The sequence below is a fragment of the Ambystoma mexicanum genome, chromosome 9 (assembly GCF_040938575.1).
Source record: "Ambystoma mexicanum isolate Mex_15411 chromosome 9, UKY_AmexF1_1, whole genome shotgun sequence".
NCBI classification, from domain to species: Eukaryota; Metazoa; Chordata; class Amphibia; order Caudata; family Ambystomatidae; genus Ambystoma; species Ambystoma mexicanum.
The window spans coordinates 186,978,239-186,997,552 of record NC_090931.1 but is presented as its reverse complement, the minus strand read 5'-3'; the positions used below and the strand labels follow the sequence as shown (position 1 = coordinate 186,997,552).

At 49.0% G+C, this 19,314-nt stretch overlaps 1 protein-coding gene across 2 annotated transcripts in view; it reads left to right on the top strand.

The window, feature by feature from the left end:
- CD3E (CD3 epsilon subunit of T-cell receptor complex) overlaps positions 1-15,734 on the top strand; it is a 128,121-nt gene extending 112,387 nt beyond the window's left edge. For both annotated transcript variants that reach the window (XM_069614447.1, XM_069614446.1), the window contains exons 5-7: positions 2,435-2,599; positions 8,473-8,519; positions 15,532-15,734. In XM_069614447.1, coding sequence (XP_069470548.1) covers positions 2,435-2,599; positions 8,473-8,519; positions 15,532-15,585 — 266 coding nt within the window. In that variant the 3' untranslated portion in view covers positions 15,586-15,734. The remainder of the gene's footprint in view (positions 1-2,434; positions 2,600-8,472; positions 8,520-15,531) is intronic.
- Positions 15,735-19,314: the final 3,580 nt, after the last annotated feature.

The following is a 19,314-nucleotide window of genomic DNA, read 5'->3' as shown; positions in this document are numbered from 1 at the left end:
TTTTTACACAGGTCTCCCTGTTGCCCCCTTTGCTGCTGGGCTGTGCTCCTTTTATACACCTGCAGGTCCTTGACAGGCTGCAGGTGTGGCTGTCTAATTAGCACTGCGTGACCACAATCAAAGTGACATGCTTGACCCTCACAGCTCCTCCAGGCATCTTCCTCGTCCCAGCAGCAGAGTGGTAAAAGAGTGTAGTCTTCCTTGCTCTTAGTTGTCTCCTCTTCGTCCCAGTCCTGTCAACTGTCATATGTGGAGAAATTAGGGGACTGGCTTATAACAACCCAGGAAGGTTGGGGTGGTCATTAGTAGGAAAAGGGGATGCCATGTCTCTCCTGCAGCCCCCTTATTCTTTCTACCCCTCCTTCTGGTTCTTCGAGGCTTGTCTTTTCTTCTGATGTTAGTCTGACCAAAAGGAATGGGGTAACAATATCCCACAAAGGCATCTTGGCTTAGGAGTTCATCATGGAATGGAAAGGGGGAATACCCTGTCTCACCTGAGGACATTTTGTTCCCTTTCCCCAAGAACACTCCACCCAGGTGATCCTCCCTCGCTTGACCAAGTCAGGATCCAAAAGCGATGGCCTTTGCCTGGCCACCTGCGCAGAGGATCCAAGGGGAGTAGACGTGAGGACACCCTCAGGCTTCTCACAGTTGATAGTACATGCAGATCACATTTACTGGGAAGGATGACCATGTTCCTGTTTTTTCCCCTCACCCCAAATACTGCAAGATGCAGTGATGGATAACAGGGGCTGGTCTGATTGTGATTAACTGCTGCTAGCATCAGACAAAGCAGGGTCATCAGCGGCGTGTTAGGCGACCATTAGCATGTCTGCAGTGAGATAGCATCCTGCTGTGACAAGGCCCCATCTCACCACTGAGGACTCGGCTTTGTCTGCGGCCAGCCACAGTTTTTCAACCTGATTTTTAGTTTAAGGAAAGTTTTATTTGGTAACTTCAATAATTCAACTTTATTTTTAAAAGATGTTGGAATAGCTTGTCATGAAGGTGCACAGCATGGATTAATTTTTATTGAAAATAAAATAACAGGATTCTTAAGAATGAATACATAACTGAAGATCCTTTGTTTCCTTTTTAAAAAATCTGCATTGTTCACCTTAATATCACGGTGTTCCAATTCCTCTAAAACTTACCACTATTTAGGCCTCGCCCACCACTTAGGCCATGCCCCAGGTGAGAGCCCCCCTCGATGTATCATCCCACTAAAAGCACTGCCTCCCTCTCTCTCTTCTTCCCCTGCCTCCCATTATGGATTTGGGGTTTTCTCCCTTGCTATGTCTGCAGTAGGAGAACCAATAAGACCTCCCTCTAATACACGTGACAGTTGGTTTGTTAAGGCCTCTATCTCTCTCTATCTCTTCCCTGCGGTGCGCGACACCTGTGTGTATAGGGCCCCACCTGCAGTTTGGTAGTTGGTGGTTATTTTCACTCTATACGGTTTGGCAACGCTGTGTGGGGGCTTGGGTCTCTCTGCGGTGTGTGCCATCTTGGGTAGTCCCTGCAGTAAGTGACCCTGGCCTATTGGGCATTCATTGAAGCGGCCTAACACCAGGCACCAAAGCACCAAAGCCTACAGAACTGATGCTCTGCTGGTTTAGGGATGTCTTGCTTCATCGTCCCTACCCTCACCTGTGCCCCTCCCACAGAAACAAAACAATACAATCACCTGTTATTAGCATATCTGAAGTACCTGTGATACTTTCTGCAGCCCCCCTCTCACACAGTCCCCCATGTAAATTGCGACTGGGTACCAGCCTTCTACATAAATACAGCTCACGAACCCTCGCACGGTAGATGTTCACTGAGTTCCCTGTAAAAATCTGTGTTCAAACCAGGGCTCAAGTCGAGGGTACAGGCGCGGGGACGGACTGCCCCCACTTCATTCAGAGGGCGCACTCAGTCCCCCAAGCTAAAATGAGAAACAACACTGAATGTTGCCAGGTTTGCAGGCCGGACACTTCACCACTGCACTATGTAACCTGATGAAGAACAACAAACAACTAAAGGTGGAAATGGCCCATTTCGGTATTGCATGTCCCATGGAAAACATTTGTATTGGTTCTTGGAGTTTAAAACATGTACAACTTTTAACGTTTTCAAAAACACTATTAGAAGAAAATATCCTCTCTTGGTTTTGTGTTGATTTTATTAAAACCAAATGCCATTCATCCTATGCAATTTGGGTGGTTATGCAAAGCCAATTTAATGAAATGTGCATATTTGACCTGATATGATAATTTCTGGCTACGTCACATTCCATTCGTTTGTTAATGAGTCCCCCCACTTTAATTTTAGGACTTCACCCCTGGTTCAAATGGTGAGGAATCCGCCTTTTTTTGTGGCATTGGTTCTTGGCACGGTGCCACTCTCTGTGCGTGTTCGTTATTTTCTCATTCCAGTGTTTTCTTTGTAGTGTGTCACCACTGCGTGGACCTGGGGTTCTGGACCGTGGCTGGGATTTTGGTCACCGACATCTTGGTCACCGTCGGGGTCTCCATCTTGGTGTACTACTGGTCCAAGGGCAGGAAGAGAATCCCTGCGCCCGGTGGAGCGAGCGCTGGTGGACGGCGGCCGAGAGGTAGGAGGAGCGTGCACGTTTTCCGAATAAGAGCATCATGCAGAAAGCATTCAACTGGATGGTTAATAATGGAAACTATGAATCGGCCTTTAACAATCCAAAGACATTCTGAAGCCTCCTTATTTATTTCATTTACCAGTCCACGTATGGCAGATACTCACAAATATAGACAACAGAGGGCGAAACGAGCTCAAGGGCATTGTTTAGTAAGTGCCATGGGTTTTCCCCCCAGTGCCAAGGCCTTTTTTGGTGATTTCGGTATTTCGCCATTCAATGCTTCTAACTTTTTCTCCTTCATTAACCCCTTATGTGCCAAGGACGAGGTATCTCGTCCTTGGCAACAGGGAGGTAATCCCAAGGACGAGATACCTCGTCTTTGGCACTTAAGGGTTTCAAATATACCATAGCTCTGAATACCACATTCTACTGCTCTGCCAAATTCAGTAGAAAATGGAAGGTAATAGAGTGGGTAGGGAAAGCTGGGGTGCACCAGAATATACCAGTCTAGAGGTGCAGGTGAGCAGATCAACCACGATGCATGTAATTACCGATAAATAGTAAACCAGTTCCTACAACAAATAAAGGGGCAGTGAAGTCTTCAACGCACCCGAATTGTGGAGCAGTGGCCATTGTCCAATCTCACTAGCCAGAAACCCAAGGTGAGCCTTCTGGTCAACCCATCGCGATCCGTTGCTGCACTAGAAAGAACCCATCCAATCTGCTCATCTTAGACCCAAGTCTTAGTGAAATCATGTAATTGAGACATATGCATCTATGCCCTAAAAAAGGTAGGTTTGATTTGCCACAAGATGTGTGTGTATGTGTGTGCCATGTTCTGTTAATTGTCTTTTGTACTGCACACATCAGCACAATAGTGATATGATATGACATGACATTTATAACGCGCCTGTACTCAAGTGTTTCTAGGCGCGATGGTCTTAGTGGTCTTAAAGCAACAAGCCAGGTCCGTGTTGAGGCAATTGGAGGCAGCAGACTGTAGTCTGTGGGGGGAAAAGGTAATGGGGTCAAGGAGAGCAGAAAGGGGGGAAGAGTGGCAAAGGTCAGGCTGACAAAAACTTTGACTTATCTCTCAAGATGCAGGGAAATAAAAAAAATATATATGGGTGAATGATAGTTATTATTGCGATGAATGCATACTTTTTAGAGTTTTGACAAGAAGAAAATGCAACCACAAGAAGGGATGAGTGCGTTTCCTACAGGCCAGCAGAACTTTAATGGAGGTAGTTACTGGTGCGCAAATGATATTACATCCGGTCTTGTTGTGGATGTGTGATGGTCCTGAGATTTGCTCAAGAGTTCCTGGTAGTTGTGGCGGCTGCTATCCAGATAATCCATTGGGCTCCTGCCTGCTGATAGCAGGAGAAGGGGTTCTGGTAATGCTGAGCCCTCTGGCAGAGGTTGTAGAGCCAGGAATGGTCTCTCTGCACAATGAGTGCTTGGGACACAGAAAAGGAGAGTTTGACAGAGGATCTCATCCACACTAGGCTGCCCTTGGGTGGAGAAGAGAGAATGAGTGTCACCCTTGTATGTAGTGAATTGGTAAATTGGCCACTGTATTGCAATATAAGGATTACATTAGAGGTAAGGTTGTTGAATAATGCTTGGCAGGCTGTCTAGGTCAAAGGAGGCATTCGCATTAAGGATATCAATCTCAGTGGGCAACTGACTATTATGAAGCCTGTATGCAGAGGCTGCCTAGCACTTTAAGCACAGGCTTTGAGACTTTCCTCTTCTGCCTATGTTTATTCAAGCAACTCCCGAAGACGCTTCACGCCCCACATCTGGGTAATTAGCAGAAGTGACCACATAGAGAGAGCCTCCTGGGAGGGGTGTTCGTGGTGAGGTGTTGGGTGAAGAAGCTCACACATTGGTCACTCTTTCTTGTTTGTTTTTTCATATCCCCATGAGGGATAATACATAGAGAGAGAATCTGGAGGTAATTATTTTGTCTACTTCCCCTTTCCCCCGGGGTACTGTGAATGTAACTGGGTGAGAAGCAGTTGCAGTCCGGGTGCTCATGGTGGTCCGCAGGGTGCATTAGCTCCTGCAGAACCTTATGCATTGGGATCTGGAGCTGCAGTTGGAACCTACAAAAGACCCTTCAGCTTGGCTGTCCATAGGCATATGCCTAGCATGGCTATTGATAAATTCAACCTTTACAAAGGAGAGGAATCCACACATTCCAATTCCATTTCAACCCTTTCCATTAATCCTCAAGTGGGCCCTGTAGAGGAGAGCGGGAGAAGAGAAAGCAAAGAGAAGGGGCAATGTCAGAGGAAGGGAAAGGGCCTTTATCCCCTAAGCCAGGGGAGCCACAGACTGAAGGGAAGACTCGACTCATTCTAGGATCTGCTGCCAAATCTCAGCAAGGAAATTAGTTATAATCCCCCTGTGGTTTATGCGTGACATTATCACCATATTGTCAGTGCAAACCGAAACCGCATCTCATCCTAGGACCTGAAAGAAAATTCTTGTGTCCACCAGGATTGACCACAGCTACTGCCAGCTCGATGATCATGCTGACACAGACCAATGACCCTGAGACTACCATGATCCCAAGTTGACCCCCACATCCCTTGAAGACTGCACCCATTGTGACCGCCATACGATAAACATGATCCCAACTGAACCCTGCCATCAAATGATCCAGGTGGATTAACCACAGGAGTTTCCTGCAAAGGATGGGGAAACTGGAACCTGATGGGAAAAGTCTGGGATGCAGGCACTTTTTGGCTTTGCTAGAGTTTCCGTGAATGGGATGGGTATGTCCAGACGTGAGTCTCGAGCCTGCTGGACCTAGAGACCCAAGCTACTCCTCAATGATGATGCCCAATGAGGCAGAAAAACAGGCCTGTGGTCTTTTGCAGAAGGGATGTGACCTAGCAGTTCAGGCTGTACTGCCCCTTTTGTGGTGGGGCCCAGTCAGATTTGCATATGGTCTTTCCCCTTCTGTGATGGCTTGGCAGGCTGAAAAACGATAGCCTGGAGGGTCGCCAAGAGCTGTGCCCGTGGTTAAGATTGATTCCAAACCTTCAAGTCATAACTTTTTGGTTTTGCTTAAGGCACTTAATATACCAGCAGGTGGTGCATCAATGGATCCATGCAGAATTTAGCTCAGAGAATGGTCAAGATGCGGAAGTGGGAGGGTGAACCTACCACTGAAGGTGTTGAAAGCAGGCAATAGTTGTACAATCCTCCTGACAGGAGATGTCAGTTGGGGGATGCCTGGAACAAGCATTGCCAAGAATCAAGAGACATTGTAAGAAAGGTTGACAGAAGAAGCTTGAACAGATCCTCATATAGGGGATAACGTCATTGGGGAAATTGGTGCAAGTCATAACAGAAATCAACAGAGTTATAGCACCAAGGAAGTACAATTGTGTGCTGTTTAAGAGAAATATTAATGTTGTGGAGAGACCCGATAAGTGCTTCAGGTAGTGAACCTTTTTGGAAAGATACCTGCAGGAGAGTGCACATGGGGATCAGTGTAGATAGAAAGGGGGCTATTCCTGGCAGGAGAGTAAACCAGGATATCCAGAGTTTCAGTTGGAGTTTCAGTTGAAACGCTTTAGAAAGATACCTGGCAGGAAAGATACCAGGGTATCCGAGTGAGCCAAAGGGTGAATATTCCTCGCAGGGGACTATACCAGGAAAATTCAATGTTGTGTTGAAAAGGAGTTTTTGTTATATTAATTAAACTTTTGTTGAAATTGGATATTTCAGTAGAGGAGTTCCTGGTAGAGGAGTACACCAGGAAATCCAACGTGTTGTTGAAAAATAACTTTATTATGTCAAGCCTTTGTTAAAAGTTTAACATTTTACTTTGCCATACTAAAAACAAGAAAAGACTTTCTTTCTTCATACTTCAAACTGTATTGTCGAAGGAATATTTGCTCTGCCATCTAAAGACTGTGAAAGACGTTTCTCTAATATATTTCAAACTATATGGTAGAAAGAACAGTTGATTTGTCATCTTAAAGAGCACATCAGTGAAAGAGATATTTTCATTACCTTTATTAGAACTTTGATGAAACAAAGCATTTCAAAATACCTTTTCCTGAAACAGGGGAAGGGAAGCTAAACTATGGAGACAAGAATTGCTTTGTTGAAATTCTATGTATATCGTTTTTCACAATGTGGTTTCAGTGAAAACAGAAATTCTATTGTACCTTTTTCTTATTTTGAATGTTAGTGTGAGGTTCAGATGTATTTTGTACACAAGGTCACTTTGCTTTAGTTTTGGTTTCATAGGTAAGGACATCCTCTTGTGGTTAGGGCAAGGTAGGCCTTTTTCCAACCCCATTTTATTTTTTAATAAATATGGCTAATGTTGAGAACATTACAACTTTGTGTCCTCCTCTCATTACTGACTCTTCACACAACCGTTGTAGGCACTTTCACATTCTTTATTTCTTGACTTTCTATTTAATGTGTTGGACATCTTGCAAGTGAGTGGGGAGCCACTGTGGAATTAGGGCCAGGTGTGCTCTGCGATTCATGATGAAGTGAAAGGGACTGACTCCTTTTATGGAATTGGTTGCGAGGAATGTGCTACAGCTCCTGATAACGCTCCTCTGTGCCCTTCCTCTTTGGATGCTGGAGCTTGTTGTAGTGCCCCTTTCATGAATCCAATGACCCACTAAACTTGGCTGTTTGCTTGAGGGGGCTGAAGTGCTGCTTTAGTGTGCCTAATTTGAATTGGCTTAGAAAGTCGACCATTTCATGATCACCTCTCTCTCCTCTTTCCTCCCTCCTACACTTCAAATGGGTCTCTCAGCTCTCTAACCACCACCCACTAATGGGCTTCTGGTTCATATTCTCTTATCACGTCTTCCTGTTCTTGAAGTACTTCTCTTCTCTTTCCCTCTTCACTGGGTCTTTCAACGCTTCTCCCCTTTGTCTACCTCCTCCTCCATATTCTGTTGTTCGACTCTCGATGCTCTCGACTCTCAGCCTTCTCGCTAAAAGTCTTTCCAACCTCCTGAATCTCTTTCCTCCTCTCTTTCAAACTTCCAGGGTCTCTCCCTCACCATTCTTCTGTGGTTCTCTTCTCCCAACCGACTGGTCCTTTTCCCCAGCCTCCTGGGTCTTTTGCTTCCCAGCCTCCTGGTACTCAACCTCCCCAGGCTTCTGGGGTTCTCCTCTCCCAGTATTCTGGGGTTCTCTCTCTTCTCAACCTCCTGTTACTCTCTCCACAGTCTTGTGGGTTTCTCTTCTCCCAAACCAACCTCTCTGCTCTTTTCCAATGTAACTCCTCCTACCCTCACCCAGCACTCCCCTCTCCTCCAACCACCTCCAAAGAAATCTTCTTCTTAGCTGCTGAGTGCTACTGCTCTAGTACCGCCGCTCTCTGCAAACTCCCAACCACTCAGTCAAGCGTAGCCCTCTCACGGGGCAGGCGGCCAGAGGGGAGCTGACACTACCTGCATTCCACACACGGGCCCTGCGGCTCCGCTCCCTCCCCTGGCTTCACCCACTGGAATCTGAAGCCCACGGCTGCCAGGCACCACGTGTGTGCTCATGCACCAGATGGCCAGGCCCTTCCCCTGTGGTCATCACATCCCTAACCCTCAGAGCAAGATGGGGCGCTTTGTTGCAGTGCCCGCTATCACACAGTTCCATTGGCACCATGCAACTGCTGGATTTCCAGGGGTACGCAGGAATCGTGTCCTGGGGTGTGAGAACTTTCGCGGTGCAGGTCCATGGCATAGCACGGAGGCCAGACAGATGGGGCGCCCTCCTCCCTTTCCATCACAATGTGTGTGGGGGGGGGTGTAGTGTGGTGAGTGGGCATGCTGTATCTGTGGTAAAGGTGTACTCATACTCTGCTATCCTCTACATTTGTGTTGCAGATTACAACAAGGAGCGTCCACCGCCTGTCCCAAACCCAGACTATGAGGTAAGGGCCTCTGACCACTCTGTCAGGTTGAGAATGTCTGTCTTTTTCCCTGACAGAAAGAGCGAGATGCGCTTTCCTGTGTGAGAGTGAGATGCTGTTCATCCCTCTGTGAGAGCGAGATGCTCTTCTTCCCCGTGTGAGAGCGAGATGCTGTTCTTCCCTCTGTGAGAGCAGGATGCTGTTCTTCCCTGTGTGAGAGCAAGATGCTGTTCTTCCTTGTGTGAGAGTGATATTCTGCTCGTCCCTGTGTGAGAGCGATATGCTGTTCTTTCCTGTGTGAGAGCGAGATGCTGATCTTCCATGTGTGAGAGGGAGATGCTGTCCTTTCCTGTGTGAGAGCGAGATGCTGCTCTTCCCTGTGTGAGATCGAGATGCTGTTCTTCCCTTTGTGAGATCGAGATGCTGTTCCTTCCTGTGTGAGAGTGAGATGCTGTTCTTTCCTGTGTGAGAGCGAGATGCTGTTCTTCCCTGTGTGAGAGCGAGATGCTGTTCTTCCCTCTGTGAGAATGAGCTGCTGTTCTTCCCTGAGTGAGATGTTGTTCTTTCCTTTGTGAGATCGAGATGCTGTTCTTCCCTGTGAGAGAGTGAGATGCTCTTCTTCCCTCTGTGAGCGTGAGATGCTCTTCTTTACTGTGTGAGAGTGAGGTGCTGTTGTTTCCTGTGTGAGCGTGAGATGCTCTTCTGTACTGTGTGAGAGTGAGGTGCTAGTCTTCCTTGTTTGAAAGTGAGATGTTGTCCCTCCCAGTGTAAGAGAGTGATGGTCTTCTTCCCTGTGTGGAGGAAATGAGATGTTTCCTTCCCTGTGTGATAGGACAATGCTCTTTTCCCTGTGTGAGCATGAGACGCTCTCGTTCCCTGCATGAAAGTAATATGCTGTTCTTACCTCTGTGAGAGCGAGATGCTGTTCTTGCCTGTGTGAGAGTGATATCCTGCTCATCCCTGTGTGAGAGTGATATGCTGTTCTTTCCTGTGTTAGAGTGAGATGCTGCTCTTCCCTGTGTGAGAGGGAGGTGCTGATCTTTTCTGTGTGAGAGTGACATGCCCTTCTTCCTTGTGTGTGAGCGAGATGCTGTTCTTCCCTGTGTGAGAGCGAGATGCTGTTCTTCCCTGTGTGTGAGTGATATCCTGCTCATCCCTGTTTGAGAGCGATATGCCGTTCTTTCCTGTGTAAGAGTGAGATGCTGCTCTTCCCTGTGTGAGAGGGAGATGTTGTTCTTTCCTGTGTGAGAGCGAGATGCTGTTCTTTCCTCTGTGAGAGCGAGATGATGTTCTTCCCTCTGTGAGAACGAGATGCTGTTCTTCCCTGTCTGAGAGTGAGATGTTGTTCTTTCCTTTGTGAGGTCGAGATGCTGTTCTTCCCTGTGAGAGAGTGAAATGCTGTTCTTTCCTGTGTGAGCGTGCGATGCTCTTCTTCCCTCTGTGAGCGTGAGATGCTCTTCTTTACTGTGTGAGAGTGAGGTGCTGTTCTTTCCTGTGTGAGCGTGAGATGCTCTTCTTTACTGTGTGAGAGTGAGGTGCTAGTCTTCCTTGTTTGAAAGTGAGATGTTGTCCCTGCCAGTGTAAGAGTGTGATGGTCTTCTTCCCTGTGTGGAGGAAATGAGATGTTTCCTTCCCTGTGTGATAGGACAATGCTCTTTTCCCTGCGTGAGCATGAGACGCTCTTGTTCCCTGCATGAAAGTAATATGCTGTTCTTCCCTCTGTGAGAGCGAGATCCTGTTATTGCCTGTGTGAGAGCGAGATGCTGTTCTTCCCTGTGTGAGAGTGATATCCTGCTCGTCCCTGTGTGAGAGCGATATGCTGTTCTTCCCTGTGTTAGAGTGAGATGCGGCTCTTCCCTGTGTGAGAGAGAGATGCTGTTCTTCCCTGTGTGAGAGCGAGATGCTGTTCTTTCCTGTGTGAGAGCGAGATGCTGTTCTTCCCTGTGTGAGAGCGAGATGCTGTTCTTCCCTGTGTGAGAGCGAGATGCTGTTCTTCCCTGTGTTAGAGTGAGATGCGGCTCTTCCCTGTGTGAGATGGAGATGCTGATCTTCCCTGTGTGAGAGTGATATCCTGCTCGTCCTTGTGTGAGAGCGATATGCAGTTCTTTCCTGTGTTAGAGTGAGATGCGGCTCTTCCCTGTGTGAGAGGGAGCTGCTGATCTTCCCTGTGTGAGAGCGAAATGCTGCTCTTCCCTGTGTGAGAGGGAGATGCTGTTCTTTCCTGTGTGAGTGGGAGATGCCCTTCTTCCTTATGCATGAGCGAGATGCTGTTCTTCCCTGTGTGAGAGTGATATCCTGCTCGTCCCTGTGTGAGAGTGATATCCTGCTCGTCTCTGTGTGAGAGCGATATGCTGCTCTTCCCTGTGTGAGAGCGAGATGCTGTTCTTCCCTGTGTGAGAGTGATATCCTGCTCGTCCCTGTGTGAGAGTGATATGCTGCTCTTCCCTGTGTGAGAGGGGGATGCTCTTCTTTCCTGTGTGAGTGGGAGATGCCCTTCTTCCTTGTGCATGAGCGAGATGCTGTTCTTCCCTGTGTGAGAGTGATATCCTGCTCGTCCCTGTGTGAGAGTGATATCCTGCTCGTCCCTGTGTGAGAGTGATATGTTGCTCTTCCCTGTGTGAGAGGGGGATGCTGTTCTTTCCTGTGTGAGTGGGAGATGCCCTTCTTCCTTGTGCGTGAGCGAGATGCTGTTCTTCCCTGTGTGAGAGTGATATCCTGCTCGTCCCTGTGTGAGAGTGATATCCTGCTCGTCTCTGTGTGAGAGCGATATGCTGCTCTTCCCTGTGTGAGAGCGAGATGCTGTTCTTCCCTGTGTGAGAGTGGTATCCTGCTCGTCCCTGTGTGAGAGTGATATGCTGCTCTTCCCTGTGTGAGAGGGGGATGCTCTTCTTTCCTGTGTGAGTGGGAGATGCCCTTCTTCCTTGTGCATGAGCGAGATGCTGTTCTTCCCTGTGTGAGAGTGATATCCTGCTCGTCCCTGTGTGAGAGTGATATACTGCTCGTCCCTGTGTGAGAGTGATATTTTGCTCTTCCCTGTGTGAGAGGGGGATGCTGTTCTTTCCTGTGTGAGTGGGAGATGCCCTTCTTCCTTGTGCGTGAGCGAGATGCTGTTCTTCCCTGTGTGAGAGTGATAACCTGCTCGTCCCTGTGTGAGAGTGATATCCTGCTCGTCTCTGTGTGAGAGCGATATGCTGCTCTTCCCTGTGTGAGAGCGAGATGCTGTTCTTCCCTGTGTGAGAGTGGTATCCTGCTCGTCCCTGTGTGAGAGTGATATGCTGCTCTTCCCTGTGTGAGAGGGGGATGCTCTTCTTTCCTGTGTGAGTGGGAGATGACCTTCTTCCTTGTGCATGAGCGAGATGCTGTTCTTCCCTGTGTGAGAGTGATATCCTGCTCGTCCCTGTGTGAGAGTGATATCCTGCTCGTCCCTGTGTGAGAGTGATATGTTGCTCTTCCCTGTGTGAGAGGGGGATGCTCTTCTTTCCCGTGTGAGTGGGAGATGCCCTTCTTCCTTGTGCATGAGCGAGATGCTGTTCTTCCCTGTGTGAGAGTGATATCCTGCTCGTCCCTGTGTGAGAGTGATATCCTGCTCGTCCCTGTGTGAGAGTGATATGTTGCTCTTCCCTGTGTGAGAGGGGGATGCTGTTCTTTCCTGTGTGAGTGGGAGATGCCCTTCTTCCTTGTGCGTGAGCGAGATGCTGTTCTTCCCTGTGTGAGAGTGATATCCTGCTCGTCCCTGTGTGAGAGTGATATCCTGCTCGTCCCTGTGTGAGAGTGATATCCTGCTCGTCTCTGTGTGAGAGCGATATGCTGCTCTTCCCTGTGTGAGAGCGAGATGCTGTTCTTCCCTGTGTGAGAGTCATATCCTGCTCATCCCTGTGTGAGAGTGATATGCTGCTCTTCCCTGTGTGAGAGGGGGATGCTCTTCTTTCCTGTGTGAGTGGGAGATGCCCTTCTTCCTTGTGCATGAGCGAGATGCTGTTCTTCCCTGTGTGAGAGTGATATCCTGCTCGTCCCTGTGTGAGAGTGATATCCTGCTCGTCCCTGTGTGAGAGTGATATGTTGCTCTTCCCTGTGTGAGAGGGGGATGCTGTTCTTTCTTGTGCGTGAGCGAGATGCTGTTCTTCCCTGTGTGAGAGTGATATCCTGCTCGTCCCTGAGTGAGAGTGATATCCTGCTCGTCCCTGTGTGAGAGTGATATCCTGCTCGTCTCTGTGTGAGAGCGATATGCTGCTCTTCCCTGTGTGAGAGCGAGATGCTGTTCTTCCCTGTGTGAGAGCGAGATGCTGTTCTTCCCTGTGTGAGAGTGATATCCTGCTCGTCCCTGTGTGAGAGTGATATGTTGCTCTTCCCTGTGTGAGAGGGAGATGCTTTCTTCCCTGTGTGAGAGGGAGATGCTGTTCTTTCCTGTGTGAGTGGGAGATGCCCTTCTTCCTTGTGCATGAGCGAGATGCTGTTCTTCCCTGTGTGAGAGTGATATCCTGCTCGTCTCTGTGTGAGAGTGATATCCTGCTCGTCCCTGTGTGAGAGTGATATGCTGCTCTTCCCTGTGTGAGAGGGGGATGCTGTTCTTTCCTGTGTGAGTGGGAGATGCCCTTCTTCCTTGTGCATGAGCGAGATGCTGTTCTTCCCTGTGTGAGAGTGATATCCTGCTCGTCTCTGTGTGAGAGCGATATGCTGCTCTTCCCTGTGTGAGAGTGATATCCTGCTCGTCCCTGTGTGAGAGTGATATCCTGCTCGTCCCTGTGTGACAGTGATATGCTGCTCGTCCCTGTGTGAGAGTGATATGCTGCTCTTCCCTGTGTGAGAGGGGGATGCTGTTCTTTCCTGTGTGAGTGGGAGATGCCCTTCTTCCTTGTGCGTGAGCGAGATGCTGTTCTTCCCTGTATGAGCATGAGATGTTCTTCCTCCCGGGGTGGAAGTGTGATTATCGTTTTCCCTGTGTATGTGAAAGTGCAATGCTCTTCCTCCCCGCGTGAGATGCTAGGTTTACCTATTTGCGTGGGATATGCTGTTGTTCCCTGTGTCACGGTGAGATGCTAATCTGTGTTACGTGAGGGTGAGATGCTCTTCTTTCCTACGTCAGAATGAGTGTCTATGTTTTCGCCAACGGAGTGAAAAGCACATCTTCTGTGTGTGAGACTATCACACCAGACCTATTTATCACCCCTCCACCTCCACCTCCCCCTTAACTTTAAGCTGGCCTTTCTCCTTCTGCAACTTCTTCCGCTCAGACTGGCCTTCCCCGTGTTAGTACACCTGCCTGGAACGCCTCCTTTCTGCATTTGTGACTGCCCTTCCCTCTATCTTCCCATCAGACTGGCCTTCCTGCTTTCTGCAAATCAAACTGGCCTCCCGCCCGTCTGCACATCAGATGACCCTTCCCTTATCTTCACAATAGGCTGCCCTTCCCCCTCACTGTACATTTGACTGGCCTTCCCCTTTCTGCACCCGCATGCAGGCCTTCCCCCTTTCTGCACATCGGACTGGCATTCCTACTCTGTGCACATCCAATTGGCTTCCCCCATCTTCAACATGGCATACCCGTCCCCTTCTGGACCTCAGACTGTCCTTATTACTCCTGAATATCAGGAAAGAACAGAATACTCTTCCCTTCATAGAACACCTGGGCCATGTTACAGAAACGTTGCACTGGTGCAAGAGCAGATGTGTGCTGTACTCGCACTAGCTTGCTCTAGTGCAAGAAGTGCATTGTTTCCATGCATTCTTGCACCCGGGCAATATTTGCCTTTGTGCGGTATTGCAGTAAGGTCAACTTTACCCTGGTCCAAAAATGCCTTCAAAGAATGTGTTTTTTGCACTAGGATAATTTTGACTTAGTGCTAAAACCGTGCAAAGTTGCACTTGCACTGTTGCAAAGTTGCTATAGTGAGGCCCCTGGTCAAATGCAGATTGTAGCCTCACACAATGCCCCACCCGGAGCACGCTGGCAGTCCCTGTCCCTGTCCCGCCCTTATTGACTCTTGTACCACCCTACCTTTTCTGTACCCTCAGGCTTTAAAATCCCCAGTGCATAAATACACATCAAAGCCCACAGCAGAAAGTGCTACATTGCCTCGGGGTTTAGGAGCCAGGCCCCTTGGAGTGTGAGAGGCCCCAGCATCTGCCCTCGAGGGTAGTGCCTTTATTTATTTATGTATGAATTACGGGCCGACAGGCATCAGGGCGTTGACACACACACTGGTTAGAGTTCTGCCCATTAAGAAGGAAGTAGACTGAGCGATAGTGCCCCAACTGTCCCCTCTCATGCCCTCTGAGCTGTAGCAGAAGCATCCCTTTCCTCCGCCTGGCAATGCCAAGGTGGAGGAAATCTCTTTGCAGGAGCCAGTACCCATCGCATTTTTTCCATCGAAGGTAAGTACCATCAAATTGTTTCCAACGAAATAATGTGCATCGAATACACTTGGGGGGGCTGGGGAGGGGGGGTGATAACCGCCCTCCCGGCCCCAAATCGAGTTTTTATCCATTAAATACACACCCCAGACAAAATACAAAATTAACCTTTTACCCCACAAAGAAATGCAAATATATGAATTTGATGCACATTTTTTCATTGGAAAAAATTCGATGGAAAGACCCTCGATGAAACATTTTTCAATGGAAAGTCTGCACACCAGTAGCAATCTCGTACACCACCCTGCACTGCCATGACCGCCCACGACTTGCCTACTCGTGTGGCTCCGACTAGCCAGCCACTTTTTGGTTACGGGATGTGGACAGTGCCACAGCTGCCCTGCTCTTACCCATCCGCAGTATCACCACCTCCCAGTTCTTGCTGGCCAAGCATGCCCATGACGACGAGCCAACACTTTATCCCCAAGCTATGCCAGGACTGCTCCTTCTTGACGCTTGCACAAGGTCCTGCCCAGCCCCATGGTGCCAGTTGGCCAGAGACCAGAACAGAGATCTCTATCGCCAGGATGTGTGTCTGCTCACCTTGAGAGTTGTGAGTACTCACAGAGGGTTGTGCCACTCACTGGAATGGGTAGTGATTGTTACTTTTATCTCCAAACAGCCAATCAGAAAAGGGCAGCGGGAAGTGTACGATGGCCTGAAGCCGCAGTACTGAGACCTCTCCTGTGGGCATCTCTCCTGTGGGCATCGAGGGGCAGGAACTCTTGCCACGAACCAAATGTCCTCCGTTTTCATCTGTGTGTGCAGCAGTGCATTGTGGGAATGGCTGTCATACTACCTTACAGTAAAGTTTGTATACCCGAATGGTAATGTTTGGGCTGTCATACATTTCATCGATAAGCGTGATATACCTGCTAAGTTCAGTGGGTGTTAGTATGTGAGGGGTACCTGGCCTGGGATGTAGTGGGGAGAAGGCATTTCTACCACTGGAGGGGCGAGAGTGATCTGAGGCTGGGGGAGTAGGGTGGTGGGGTGGTGGGGGCAATGCTGAGGTATCTCTTTTTGTAGCCCCTTACAATGTAGAACCTCCACGAAGAGGCACCAAATCTTCTCACATCACACCCCCACTTCACTGAACTAGCAAAGCACCCAAAAGCCCAGATCCTGAAGCTTTCCAAGGTCTCTTAGGGGAATAGAAGTGGCCCTTTAAGCTAACAAGCCACACATGCCACTGCGCCACCCAGGGATCCTGAAGCTTTCCAAGGTCTCTTATGGGAATAGAAGTGGCCCTTTGAGTTAACAAGCCACACATGCCACCGCGCCACCCAGGGATCCTGAAGCTTTCCAAGGTCTCTTATGGAAATAGAAGTGGCCCTTTGAGCTAACAAGCCACACATGCCACCGCGCCACCCAGGGATACTGAAGCTTTCCAAGGTCTCTTATGGGAATAGAAGTGGCCCTTTGAGTTAACAAGCCACACATGCCACCGCGCCACCCAGGGATCCTGAAGCTTTCCAAGGTCTCTTATGGGAATAGAAGTGGCCCTTTGAGCTAACAAGCCACACATGCCACCGCGCCACCCAGGGATCCTGAAGCTTTCCAAGGTCTCTTATGGGAATAGAAGTGGCCCTTTGAGTTAACAAGCCACACATGCCACCGCGCCACCCAGGGATCCTGAAGCTTTCCAAGGTCTCTTATGGGAATAGAAGTGGCCCTTTGAGTTAACAAGCCACACATGCCACCGCGCCACCCAGGGATCCTGAAGCTTTCCAAGGTCTCTTATGGAAATAGAAGTGGCCCTTTGAGCTAACAAGCCACACATGCCACCGCGCCACCCAGGGATCCTGAAGCTTTCCAAGGTCTCTTATGGAAATAGAAGTGGCCCTTTGAGCTAACAAGCCACACATACCACCGCGCCACCCAGGAATACTGAAGCTTTCCAAGGTCTCTTATGGGAATAGAAGTGGCCCTTTGAGTTAACAAGCCACACATGCCACCGCGCCACCCAGGGATCCTGAAGCTTTCCAAGGTCTCTTATGGAAATAGAAGTGGCCCTTTGAGCTAACAAGCCACACATGCCACCGCGCCACCCAGGGATCCTGAAGCTTTCCAAGGTCTCTTCTGGGAATAGAAGTGGCCCTTTGAGTTAACAAGCCACACATGCCACCGCGCCACCCAGGGATCCTGAAGCTTTCCAAGGTCTCTTATGGGAATAGAAGTGGCCCTTTGAGTTAACAAGCCACACATGCCACCGCTCCACCCAGGGATCCTGAAGCTTTCCAAGGTCTCTTATGGGAATAGAAGTGGCCCTTTGAGTTAACAAGCCACACATGCCACCGCGCCACCCAGGGATCCTGAAGCTTTCCAAGGTCTCCTATGGGAATAGAAGTGGCCCTTTGAGCTAACAAGCCACACATGCCACCGCGCCACCCAGTGGCCGTCCCTGGAAGTCCAGATCCAGGCCAGAGTCCCTCTGCAATGTACTGCGAGTTGGCAATTTAGCTCAAAAGCCAGGAAATGGTCTTTGTCTTATAGGGCAGTGCTATTTTATTCATGCATGTATCCACCCACTGCAGACAGCTCTCGGGGATGCAGCCAACCACATATGTGTTTCACTCTCCTAAGGGATCATCAGTGTGTTATATTCTGACACCCCTCTTCTCGCTCTTAGGATTGCCTCGGGCGACTTCCATCAGGATTGGGCATGTGCGCTCTCTGCCTTGTGCTTTAGCCCACAATTACATCTTTCCACGCTTTTCCATATCTGGAATGTATTTCAAAATAACCTGGTTTTGTACCTTGTGGTTGGAGCATTGGGGTATGTTTAGCGAATGCCATCAATGTTTTGGTGAGTTCAAAAAAGCATGGAAACAGTCCACTCTCTGTGTCTGGAACGCCCACATGGCACAGGGACCTGTCTCTGTAATGCCCTACCCTGATTGCAGGCCTTTCTTTGCAACCCCCCTGCCCTTCTAACAGCCTCTGCCTCTTATCTCTAATGCCCTGCCTGGCAAAAAAAGCCCTGTCTCTCTAATGCCCTGTCAGATCACAGGCCTTTGTAACTCCCTACCAATCCAACAGGCTTCTGCCTCTATATGTATTGCCCTCCCGAGCGCACAGGCCTGTCTCTGTAATGTCTTGCATAGAGCAGAGGCCTATCTCTGTACCTTGATGTCCAACACATGGGTCGCTGTCTTCAAGGTCCATACCAATTAATGTAATTCCTTGCCCAATGAACAGGCCTGTTTCTGGAAGGCCTATCTCACAGGTGCCTGTAGTTCCCCCTTCCCCAGCGCACAGGCTGTCTCTGTAATGTCCTCCCCCAGCTCAGGGGTGACTGTCCCCAAGGCCCTATCCAGCTCAGTGGCCCGTGTCTATACTGCCCCATGCGATTCATAGTTCTGTGTAACACCCTGCCCAGCACACAGGTAAATGTCTGTAATCCCCTACCCAGCTCACAGGTCAATGTCTGTAACACCCTGCCCAGCATACAGGTCAATGTCTGTAACCCCCTGCCCAGCTCACAGGTCAATGTCTGTAATCCCCTGCCCAGCTCACAGGTCAATGTCTGTAATCCCCTGCCCATCACACAGGTCAATGTCTGTAACACCCTGCCAGCTCAATGTCTGTAATCCCCTGCCCAGCACACAGGTCAATGTCTGTAATCCCCTGCACAGCACACAGGTCAATGTCTGTAATCCCCTGCCAGCTCACAGGTCAATGTCTGCAATCCCCTGCCCAGCACACAGGTCAATGTCTGTAATCCCCTGCACAGCTCACATGTCAATTTCTGTAATCCCCTGCCCAGCACACAGGTCAATGTCTGTAACACCCTGCCCAGCACATAGGTCAATGTCTGTAATCCCCTGCCCAGCACACAGGTCAATGTTTGTAACACCCTGCCCAGCACACATGTCTGTAATCCCCTGCCCAGCACACAGGTCAATCCTGTAATCCCCTGCCCAGCTCACAGGCTATTGGCCGTTCTCTGTGTGTAACAGTGTGCCCCCCCTTTTGCCCCATTCTCTGTAGCGCCTTGCCCAACTCACAACACGTTTGTGCTACACATGCATGAATTATTTGAGTTTTATAATATGCCGTGAACCCCTATAGAAAAACCTTGTGTACCTATTTGCATAATTTAATAAAAACATAATGAAAAATACAATTAAAAACAAAAAGTTTGAGGTTTATGGAGTTTGATTTATTTCTGCCTGCTGCCCTGACTGATACAATGGGGTGTTGATGACGTCACACAAGTCCTGGGGTAGGGGGATGGGGAAGCGGTGAATGTTAACACCAGAGCGTACTGCAACCAGAGCTGCCTAACCTCCGAAATGTTCCCGGAGACTCTGGGTTTTGCTGCCTTTCTCCGGGATTACTGGTCTGCAGAATAATATTTTGTGGGGGGAATGGGAAATAATTGTGCTTTTATAATTTTGAG